Source organism: Pleurodeles waltl, chromosome 4_2, assembly GCF_031143425.1.
Source record: "Pleurodeles waltl isolate 20211129_DDA chromosome 4_2, aPleWal1.hap1.20221129, whole genome shotgun sequence".
Taxonomy (NCBI): Eukaryota; Metazoa; Chordata; class Amphibia; order Caudata; family Salamandridae; genus Pleurodeles; species Pleurodeles waltl.
The window spans coordinates 61,269,972-61,282,253 of NC_090443.1; the positions used below are offsets into that span (position 1 = coordinate 61,269,972).

Here is a 12,282-nt window from a genome sequence, read left to right on the forward strand (position 1 = left end):
CTAGCACTCAGAAGTGCTGACATTACGCATTCTTGGTGATGGTCAATAGATCTAATCAAGTCTCTCACTAATCTCTGAGGAGACCTTAAACAACCTCCAGATGGTGACACCATTGTCCAGGCACCAGGCATCAACACCTGAATTCCTCCACTCTGGCGTTCAGAGAGCCCACCAGATGTTGAACCACCAGGAAAATGTCCTGGTGTTCCAGCTGTGTTCTGAAATGCAGGGCCTCTTGACACAAGGTCCTTGACTCCACCCCCGTTTGTTGCAGTAGCACATGGCGTTGATGTTGTCCATGAACATGTGAACATGCCTTCCTTGATGGAAGGAAGAAAGGCTTTCACTGCAAAACTAATAGCTCTCAGTTCCAACAGGCTGATGTGGAGCTGAAACTACGTCAGAGATCCGAGTCTTCTCATCTCCACCTCCCCCAGAAGGCCATCCCAACCCAGAAGTGATTCATCTGTCACTACTGCGAGCTCTGAGTGAGAAAGGGAGATGGGACTGCAGTAGACGCAATCATACCATGTGAGCCACCGCTGCAGATCCTTTGCAGTTTTCTCCGATATCTGGACTAGGTTGGCAAGATCCCCTTGATGCTGTGCCCACTGGAGCTTCAGATCCCACTGCAAAGCCCGCATATGCCAATTGGTATGCCTTACCAGCAGGATGCAGCAGCCCTGAGACCCAGCAGCTTCACTATTAGTCTCACTGAAATCCAGGATAGAGGCTGAAACTTTAGCATTATAGCCTGAATATCCTGGACTCACTGAGGATGGAAGCAAAAATGTACTGAATCCAGATTAGCTCTAATGGAGCGGAGCAGACATCTGAGAAGGAGTGGGGTGTGACTTTGGCATGTTGATAGTCAACGCTAGCGAATTCTGGAGGTCTGCCATAGACTAGAAGTGGAAGACAAGTGCTTGGGGTGATCTACCTTCAACAGCCAGTCATCGAGGTACGGGAAGAATGGAACCTCTGACCTCTGCAGATGTACTGCAAATGCCGCCTTCCCCTTGGCAAACACCCAAGGCTCGCTACTGAGGCCAAATTGTAGCACAGCAAACTGATGATGCTCTTCGCCTACCGTGATCCACATGTAAATCCTACGGGCAGGCAGGACAGTGAGTCGTGGGTAGACAAAACCTGAGCCAAATAAACATCGTGAATTTTTCCTTGTTCAGAAAATAGTTCAGAAGGCATAGGTCTAGGAAAGGATGGAAACCTCCATCCTTTTGTGTCAACAGAATGTAGCGGGAATATCACCTTCTGATGCAGCACCTTCTTGATGGCTCCTTTGGCCAGAAGAGCCAGTACTTCCTGTCGCAAGAGTGAATGTTGTCCTCCATCAGCCAGTTGGGGGGCAGTGGCAAAGGTGGTGGGGTCTGTTGGAAAACTAGGGCGTAGCCCCACATTGTACTTTCTGAAGCTCCCATTTGTCCAATGTGATCTCCCACCATTGGGGCAGGTGGTACTGAATCCTGCCACCAACCAAGTGCCTGTGACAGAGTCAGGACATATTAAAGAGGGTTTGACTCTGAGGATGCCGGGAAGGGAAGTGTATTGGCTAGATCAGTGGTTCCCAACCTGTGGTCTGGGGAACCCTGGGGGTCTTTTAAGCCTCTTCAGGGAGTCCGTGACTGCATGGAAAATTAACTAATATTAACAGATTAATAAAGTGTACATAAACAAAGAGGCTAAATGTACAATGACATTTTTTTAAAATACTGTAATTGTCAAGTAATTTGAAATCAGAGGCTTAAAATTAAATTAGAATCCTCAAATTGATTTGTGGGAGCAGTGCAGGTGCATCAAACAGAATATAGTATGGATGATGTGTGGCTTCAATTGAATTCAGAAAAGCTTCATATTAAATTATTTTTATTTTATTTATTTGCAAATAAAATGCGTTATCATTTGTGTAAGTCAGCAAAGATGGTTTTGTCTTATTCATGTGTCTACCATCCTTCCACGTTCTCGCAATATGAACAATTTTAGATTGTCATATATTATGAGACATAATAAAAGGCAGGTTCAACAGGAACACAGTTTCCATTTCACTAAAATCTGTAAGGTACAGTACTCTCAATCATGAATGCACTTCGAATCTGGATTTCTTGAAAGAATATTTCTCACAATGCCAATGAGTATGAAATCCAAAGGCATATGCCCATAAAACAAATCCGTCCTGCACCACTACACATAATGGTGGATGAAGTTTAGTATGGGTTCACGATCAATCACAATTCAGGGATGACGTATGTTTTACTTGTGGAGATTAGTAAAATGCTCCTCATCCTTTTGCTCTAAAATGTTGACAAAGTCGGAGTTGTCAGCAGACATTGTTGACACCATTACTTCCCAATAAGAGTTAATACAATAGCTCTAAAAGGAGCCCAACTGTTTTTTTGTGGCAAGATTTGGGGACAAAGGTCTTGTAACAGACTGAATCTTTGGCGGCGTCCAGGTGTTTACTGTGAACTTTTGATACCTGATGATTAGAAAACATCTCAGTTCTAAACTTATTTACCTGTTTTTATGCCCAGTTTGGCTATATGCTGCAGAATCACATTAAAGCAAGGTCTAAAAGGTGACCGGTTCTATAGGTGGAGAATTCAGATTATTAACTTTGATTTATGTGTGTCCATTTCTTCTCTGCATTATCATATTTATTTATGAGGATATTATATAGAAAATGGAAAATATTGTCACTGATTACAAATAGCCGTTTTCAACTTGGTAGAAAGATGTTTCACTAGAAATTGAGCAGAAGGATTTTATCAACAACATGGTGCTTTTTCTTGGTAGTCTTCAGATCACAATACATGTTGGTGCTTTCTACGCACTTCTTGGGATTATTTTGTGAACATGGAAGTGTTTCAGAAGGTTTCTATCTACTCATTGGTTGTAAAGGCATGAAAGAGAATTTCTTTCTGGGTTTGATGTTGTGATAAGACACCCTTTCTTTCAGACATGAACTCAAAAGACGACATGTTAGTGGTCCATGCTGGTGGCTATAGCTGGTGACTAATAATTAGGAACGTTTTGGGTCACAATTTGCACCAGTTTTCAGAACAATATTGTTCAAAATACTAACTGTGAACAGATGCTGTCTCTGCACCCCACCACAACTGTGGTTGTAGTTCTTCAGTATTGGAATTTTTCATAGATTCAGATGGCTTGAATCAGTCCCCATTGTCAAAGTGAGAGTCCAAAGGTATAAATAGAAAGCAGTAAAATGTTAAACGTAGCCTAAAAGGGCTAGAAAACATTCACTTCAGTAGCCTATCTACATCATTTTAAAAGAACTAGACTCCAGCTAATCAGGTTGCAGCATCTTGTATAACGCCCTCCTCAGAGACTTCCTTCTCTCAGATTTTCAAGCACTTGTGTGAACTTGTGTGAACATACAGCACTATAGAAGATATGGTGAGCCTCTGAGGTGGGGAAGGTGGGTTGCATGTGAATCGATGAAAGATACCAATACTGGAGAACTTCAGTTACAGGGAAGAAACTTATTTTTTTTCTAGTATTGGATCTTTCATAGATTCACATGCTTGAATCAGAATAGTTAGCACATAACTATCATATTATATACATTAATGAAATATTAGCAAATGGTGGTATAGAAAATGAAGTGTCAGCTCACCTTATTAGAATAAATGTTATAATACCTCTTGCCCCCCCGCTGCGCCTTTCTGGTGAGTCCAAGCAGTAGTGCTGCAAAAATGTGTGTTTATTTTTATTTTTCCATGTTTCTGCTCTGCAAATGTTGTGTATAGAAACACCAGCAAACAAAGCTGTGGAAGTAAAAACGCTGAGGCCCTCATTACAATAGTGGCGGTAATAACTGCCTTCCGCCACGGAGATGGCTGCCAAAAGACTGTTGCCGCGGCTACCAGCCATCCGCCATATTATGACCAAAGCTGGATTTCTGCCAGAAGGATGGTGGAAATCCAACTGTGGACATGCCGGCGGTTGGCGGTAAGGTGGTGGTGCTGCCAGCAGCAGCACCACCCCAGTAGACCGCTGCCAGCCGTATTATGACCAATTCTGTTCTGCTGGAGGACGCTTCTGCTGGCAGCAACACCCCGTCCCGTCTCCTGCCGGAGGACCCCCTGCACACAGGTAAGTGGGCACTCCGACACGGGAGGGGGATGGGAGTGTTGTGTTGTGTATGTGTATGTGTGTGGGTGTGTGTTGCGTGTTGGATGTGAGTGTCCATGTATGAAGGTGTGAGTGCTTGTATGTTATGTTTTGTTATTGCATGTGTGCATGCATGTTTGAAAGTGTGTGCGGGTGTGTGTGAGTGGAAGTATGCATGCGTGGATGTTTGTGTGTATGTGTGTATGTGTGAAGAGGCGTGAATGTAGGGTGTGTGGGGGCATTGGAGAGGCAAGGGGGTGGAGGTAGCTGGAGAGGGAGGGGGTTGGGGGGAGACCCCTACCAGTGACAGGGAAGAAATTCCCTGTCACTGATAGTGCCTACCGCCATGGTTTTCGTGGTAGTAAGGAAGCTACGAAAACCATGGAGGTAGGCGGGGTCATAATCCCGCGGGTGGAACAGTGAGGGCTGCCACGCTGGAGATAGATATCTCCAGCCCGGCGGCAGTCACAGCCATGGCGGTCGAAATGGTATATTGTGGTATATTGGCATGTGGCTTCAGCCAACCCGCCAATGTCATAATATGGCTGTAGGTACCGCCAGCCTGTTGGCGATACTTACTACCATGTTACCACCGAACGCCAGGGTCATAATGACTTCCAGAGTGTGCTCGAACTTCACTTTGTGAAGACCATCCTGCTTTTTTATGACAAAATTGTATGCCTGTAGAAATCCAGAGAACTATGCCTTGTTTGGAAAGCGGGAAACCCTGTTGAGGAGTACCATATGCTACCAGTAGTTGGTCTAATTTTCTAGCTTGTTTTGTAGTGTCTATGTAAAATTTCAAGCATCTTTTAACCTCTCTAGTTTATAATGTTTTTTGTGCTGCCTCTTTTGGGTTTGGAAAGAATGTTTTCAAAACAATCAGCTCATTTAAATGAAAGCCTGATGGAACCTTCAAAATGAACCGGGGGTTGGTTCTCAAAATTATTTAACCACTTTTTATGTGCATGAATGGCTTTTTTTAAGGGTGAAAGCTTGTATTTCACTTACTCTCCTTGCTGATATCAAGGCTAACAATAGTGGCAGTTTCCACAAAAGATATTTCATTTCTGCTTTGTGAATGGCTTTCAGTGGGCTAACCATTGCCAAAGAGGAGGAAGATCTTTTATTAGAGAATAGACACTAAAGAGCCTTCTGAAAAATGATTTCATGATTTTGTTAGAGCATAACACAAGGATGGTGTACAAGAAGATCTTCTGAAACAGGATATTGCAGATAAATGTACTTTAATAGAAGTATGAGCAAGACCTGTTTGAGCTAGATATAACAGATAAGGTAGTACCTGTTCCGGTGTAGATGTTATAGGATGAATGGTTGATTCTTGACAACATCAACATTTGAATTTATAGGTTTTGTCTGCAGTTTCTACTGTGGCTAAAAATTCTTTATACTCCTTCAGAATGTCCAAATGTGCAAATTCATTGTATTCAAGAGCCAGGCTGATACGTGTAAGGATGTTGGATCTGGATTCAGTACTTGGATTGTGGTTCATCGTCAATAGGTGGGAACTCAGCTGTATTTGGGTGTAACGAAGGAGAAGTAGTTCACTGAACTAATGTTGCCAAGGTCATTTTGAATCTATAAGAATTATTCAACATGGTTCCCTCTTCATCTTGCTGAGCAGTTTTGACAGCAAAGGTATCAGCAGAAAAACATAGCTAAAGATCCCTGATCATGCCATTGAAAACACATTCCCCACAATCCTATTTGTGGATGCCAGCTTGCATGAAACTGTCATTTTTGGTTCTGAGGAGTTCCAAAAAGGTCTAGATTTGGTTTGTCCCATCGGGCAAATATACTGTCCAGAACCTCTTGGTTAATATCCCCTTTGCGACAGCTGTTTGTCATACTACTCAAAGTGTCCTCCAGGAAATTGTGCCTTTTAGGCATACATTATGCTTTGAGCTTTATTTGGTGTTGTATCAACCATTCCCAATATTTTTAGTTTCATGAGGCAATGCTTGAGATCTGGTGAAGCTCTGTTTCTTGATGTAAGGCATTGTGGTAATATTGTCCATGCATACAAGTACAGACATTCCTTTTATTCTCAGAAGAAAAGCCTGTTGACTTAATGCTATGGCTCTGAGTTCCAAGAGATATGTGGGAAGATTTAGTTGGTGCAGAGCCCACTTGACAATGATTTCCAGGTCTTGTAGATGAGCTCCCCAACCATCTAGGGAAGCTTCTATCATAATCATACAATTTGGGATCTCTGACATGAAAGTCAAACCTCTCAATAGATTTGCCTTGTGAATCCATCAAACAAAAGCCGCTTTCGTCCTTGGAGTGAATTGAGTTATGTTGTCGGAAGAGCCATGAGTTTGGATCAATTGTTTGTCCAACTCTTCCTGAAGGTGTGTCATTCATAAGCAGCAAAATGGGAGAAATGGAACACATGTTGACATCATTCCTAAGAGGGACTTGGAGAGTTGAACTGAAACTGACTTTCTTTTCTGCAACATATTTGCCAGATGTACTAGTTTGGCCCACCTTTTGTCTGCTGGATTTGACTTGTCGTTTACAGTGTATAGGGTATTGTCCAAGAAGGTTATGTTTCTTAATGGATGGAGGATAGATTTCTATGGGTTGAGAGTAAGACATTTTGTTAATATACAGGGAGCTGATTTAAGTTTAAAAGGGAGAAATTTGAACTGAAACTGACTGCCGCCCACTACGAGCCTTAAGAATTTGGGGATCTAATGTTATCATATAATCTCCATGATTGAGTAGCTGAAGGATGTTCTGAATTGTGTCCTAGCAAAATTATTGTTTTCTAAAATATTTGTTTATATTGCGTAGTTCCAGAGTGGATCTCCATTCTCTTGATTTTGTCATTATCAAGAAGAAACAAGACTAGAAACCTATAACTCCCTGATTGCATGGAACTTTTTCTATGGCTCCTTTGCTGAGCATGGTTAGGACCGCTACTTTCAAAAGATAGAGATGTATTTGAGATTTCTTTTGATGTAGAGTTGGGGGAGGTTTTTGAACAAATTCTAATGTATAACCATAGACAATCAGGTCCAAAACCCAACGGTCTGTTGCTATTGATCTATATTCCATTACATAATATGATATTCTACCCCCTAAGTGGTGTTGTGGCAAACCGTGATTTATCCAGTGCCTTTGCCGTGTCACTGTCTGAGTCTTTGCCCCGATGGCTTTGTTTTGCTTATTTTGTATAAACTACAATCTATATTGTTGCTGTGGGTATCGAGGCCAATGTTGCTGAAGAGAGGGTTTATAGGATTGATAGATATAAGATTGAATCATCCTCTGTAAGAACGTTGTCCTCTTTTTGCTCCATGAATGGGAAGCCACCTCTGTTGCAGAATATCCAAATACCTTGCAGTATCAGTGTTGGTCTGATTTGACTGTAAGGCATCATCAAGATGTTTGTTGCAAAAGGCTTCACCGACATATGGCAAATCTATAATTTTGCTTTGTACTTCAATTCTGAAAGAAGTAGCCTTCAACCACTATTCCCTCCTAAAAACAGCTGCTCCTGCCAATTTTCTAAAGCCGTGGATGCGATGTCCATAGCACAGTCTATCATTTCCGACAATGCCCTTTCTCCTTCTTGCTTCCAGTTTAATATTGACAGATTTTCTATATATGATCCTATGTCTGACCACATCAGCTGTCATAGTGACCAAGTATGATTGTTGAAACAGACAAAAAACAATTTCCAATATTATAAAGACACATACTTACTATGTGAGGTAATGTAGAGATTGGTGTTTATGGGTTCTTCGAGCTGTGTTGGGCAGCCTGCATTATCACTGAATCTGACTTTTGGTGCCCAGCTAAACAAACTAACAAATTCACTAGTTCTTTATATTTTTTTGCCTAATAGTGGCAGGACCGCTGTGATTGTTTTTGGATTTTCCATTGTTTTGATGCCTTTCTCCCAAAAGTAATCAACAGTCTAATTGTTTTGTAGGCATTGGTAATTAAAACCTTTTTGCTGCTCTCTCCAAAAGGATATGAAATCTTCTGCAATAGAATCTCATTGTTGTGGAACTGGTAGCAATGGGGATTGGATTAAATAGTCGTCCCATTGCTATATTTTAAGATTTGGGTGCTTATTTTTTTCTCTTTCCTCATCCATAGACTTATTGCCATTGATTGGAAGGGTTGAGGAATCTCTGATATTATCCATAGTAGAAAGTATCCAACAGATAATGAGATGTTGATAATATTTTTGCATTTCTTAGAAGATAATCTCTAAAATAGTGAAAAGCTAAGATAAATGAGCAGAGCTCAGAGGAGACTACCTTCACATGATGTGCGGTAAAAATACAAAATTTGAGGGCAGAAAGCCACTGAGAGGAGTGTTCTACATGATGCTGCAACCTGAATGGCTGGAGTATAGTTCTTTTAAAATGATGTAGATAGGCTACTGAAGCAATTTTTTTCCAGCCCTTCTAGGATATGTTTACCATTATTCTTCTTTCTAGTTATATTGTGAAACTCTCACTTCAATGACGGGGAATGATTCAAGCATCTGAATCAATGAAAGATCCAATATTGGAGAATTATAAATAGAACAAATACTGCTAATTTTAGGACGCATAATTACCTTTGAGTCACAACTTGTCCCTTATGGAATTGGTAATGGACATACTACACCTGTGCTGCCATGCCAAAACTGACCTTGGGAACACCAAGACATTTCCACATGCGGAAATATTGCATGTAAAATTGCTGCATTACAAAAATTCCCAACCGGGTGGACGTTTCTGCCAAGAGTTTGAGTTCTCATTAAATTGCATGAGTGCCTACTTGTGAAAAAATATTTCATATTTGCTATTGCCTTTTTCCGGTTGAACATGATTAGTTGATGTGCCAGCTTGTCAAGGTTTTTGATAACAGACTCATGGTAGTTTGTTATTGAAAAACAAAACGCAAATGGCCCTAATGCTTTAGAAGTATCTCCCTGGAAGGAGGTCATGTCTGTTGTTTCCTATTTTTGACTACCAGGTATTCTTGGTGGTCCCAAACAGGAAAAATATATGTTGGAATGACTACACTGAATAGGGTGGACATTCTTACGTACACTGACTAATGGCCTTGTGGCAGCTGACAGAAAACTAGTGTTTGGCCACCGATAAATAGGCCATGCACCACACCTTGTGGGGTTGTCTGCATCCACCAAACTCTTTAAAGCTTAAAGAACCACTAAGGGCCTGATTTAGAATTTGGCAGGCAGTCTGTAAGGATGACAGAAAACATTGCCTCTGCCACCCTGACAGAGTAATGTCTGCCAAATTTAGAGAAGATCGCCAGGCCAGCTATTTTTCTATACATTTAATGGATCCGCTGAATCATTTCTTTCAATGTAGTAAAAGTTTAGTAGATGGCTGACATCACTGCTGAAAGCTGTTCACCAAAGCTTTAACTTTTGTTTTTCCAAAACAAACTCTGCAGTAGCTAAAGGCTCACTCTAAACCATACCAAGAAGATTAGAAATATGGAAGGAGAACAATGCCTGACATAGCACCACACAATTTGCCCAGGTTCACTGTGGTAAAAGCAGTGCATGCTAACACTCACTTTAACTGAAAGTCTTTAATAGCCCTGTTGGTGGCACAGCCAATGTTCTGTAGATCTAGACATGTGTTTCAGGATATTTGTCCTTCTTCATTAGAGAGTAACAAGTTGAATTTGGGGGTGCCGGAAATACTTAGAATATTGTTTCATCCTAGCTAACTCAAATAATATGCAGAGTCTAGTCTAGGCAGGATTTTCAGGGTCCTATGCAAGCTAATTTTTCAGTTTACTACAAAAATCATCCTAGGTTCGCTTTAGTCTTGCAAAATTCTTTGCTCATCTAGCAAGTGTAATTAGCATCAGGCAGGCTGTGAATCATTTCTAGACCTATGAGACTGTGATAGTATGGTGGTCCCAGAAGCTTCTTCGTCCCCGTGTGAAACTCTACAAGAATGTAGGAAATTCCATATGGTGGTGCATTGGAACCACTTGCTGAAGGACCAGGCACAGCTCATGCTATCTTTTGTTCCTATGTTAGATTTAACCAGATTTAAGGATTGGCAGGCCGTCCTCCTTTAGTCAGGGTGGCAGAGGACATCGACTCTGCTATACTAACAGACTACCACCTGTCAGATTTAGAATTAGCTGCCGGCCCAGTGGTCATCGCTGCACATTGAAGGGAACTGATGTCATGTTGGTTCCTTTCAAGGTACAAAAGGGTTGGTGGATGGCCACCATCAGTGTTGAGAATCATATACCAAATTTTTCCAAAGTTTTGTTTTTTCAGAAATAAACTCCCAAAGTGGAAAACAAAACACTAATGACCCCCTCATCCTGGAAGATTTTTCCCAGGGTGAAGGTATCTTTATCAATTTTTTCCTGTCTCTCACCACCAGCTTTTTCTTCATGGTGACGGACAGGAAAAAAAGATACTACACTGTCCACTCTTTACTGAAGTAAGTAGGAATGTAGTGTGTATAACCTTCATTTTTATGTACTTCTTTCTTTGTCTTTTTGCAGGCTGCATGGATCTGCGCCTATGACCATCTGTAAGTAAAGTGCTGTTATTCCTTTTGACACTGCTCCTTCTTTGTAATTGTTTTATGCAATACTTAGTCTTCCATTGAACAGAATCTAACAATTTTGAATTTGTTTACTTTTCAGCCTTGGTCAGATCTGGAGCAGGAGGTGTGAGCGTTATGGGCGGCAGCGGTGGCCTGGGCAGCAGTCCTGTTGGCCTAGGTAACAGCAGTATGGGCCTCGGTGGCAGCAGCGGTGTACTCAGTGACGGAGGTGCATATGGCTTCGGCGCTAGAAGCGGAGTTGGTTTTGCAAATCTTGGAATGGGTGTTGGAGGTGGAGCCAACTTTGGCACTGGAAGTGGTCTCAACATAGGGGGTGGTGGTTTCAATGCAGGAGGGGGTAGTTTCAGTGCAGGAGGGGGGGCGTATGGTGCAGGAGGAGGCATTTACAGTGCAGGAGGGGGCAGTATGTCTGCTTCCAGTGCAAGAGGATTTGCCTCCGGAGGTGGAAGTAGCTCTAACATGCAGATGTCATCTTCAACCACCAGAGCAAACTTCAGAAATTAAATTAAATTAAAACCTGAGTCCATATTCTCTAATACAGAGCTAGAAATACGACTGCACATGGCACACTATTTGCCATTCTTGCTTCAATGGGCAAATGCAGCTTTGGCATTTCTGATAATATTCCTTGATTGTTCACTGCATTTTCCTTTAAGCCATATTTAGCATTGTGTCTGCTTGGTAAATATGTTTGTGTGCAGATTTTTTTGACAGTTTCCTAGCTCTGCACATCGTAAGCAAGAGTTACTATCAGAAGGAGGTATAGGCTCACGGTAATAACACTGGCTTTAAAGTCAGTTGTTCGTCTGTCAATATCCACTTCCTCTTTGCACGCCATAATATCTATTCTCAACCCCTCCTCCCCACAGTGTGCATTGCTAATTAGACCATTTGCAATTAGTTAGTGCTTACAAGCTTTCTGATCATTGCTATGAAATGCTCATTTACTTCCCACTACTGCTGTCAATGTTGCTTTCAAGCCGTTTGAAAAGTCTACACACTTCAGCAGCCTATTTCTGGAGCCCAGGAAATAGTCCAGCAAATTCAAACTCAACAGATTGTGTTTTTTTGGAGATAAGAAGTCAGCATTTTATTCAGTATATGTAGAGTTTTTACTTAAGTTTCTTATATAAAAACTGAATCTGTCTCTGAAATGCCGAAATGAAAGTGGCAGAAACTTTACTTCTTGGGTGGCAAAAGCAAACCATGGCACTGCTGCCAGTTCTTGGACTTTGAGACTAAATTAGAATTTTACTCAAATAAAGATAATTTAAACAACATGATGCATTACTGTATTGACTTGCCTATTAAGACGCAGAGAAAGGTGATCAGTGTATTTCTGGCACATCTTCACCAAAGACGTCGTCAACTCACGAGGTCTTTGGAATATTCTGCAAGCCACAAAAAGGTCTGAAAGAATTTTATGCGTGTGAATTCTTCCTATGAGGCGTGGAAAATGTTCACCATATGTGAATAGTGAACCTCAGTTCCAACAATGTGATCATCCGATTACTGTACATGTTACTCCAGAACT

At 41.5% G+C, this 12,282-nt stretch overlaps 1 protein-coding gene across 1 annotated transcript in view; it reads left to right on the forward strand.

Moving 5' to 3' along the window:
* The window catches only part of LOC138292215 (keratin, type II cytoskeletal 5-like), a 97,636-nt gene extending 85,610 nt beyond the window's left edge, over positions 1-12,026 (forward strand). Inside the window, exons 8-9 of the mRNA XM_069230660.1 lie at positions 10,684-10,712; positions 10,828-12,026. Of these exons, the coding sequence (XP_069086761.1) occupies positions 10,684-10,712; positions 10,828-11,252 (454 nt within the window). The 3' untranslated portion in view covers positions 11,253-12,026. The remainder of the gene's footprint in view (positions 1-10,683; positions 10,713-10,827) is intronic.
* The last annotated feature ends 256 nt before the right edge of the window (positions 12,027-12,282 follow it).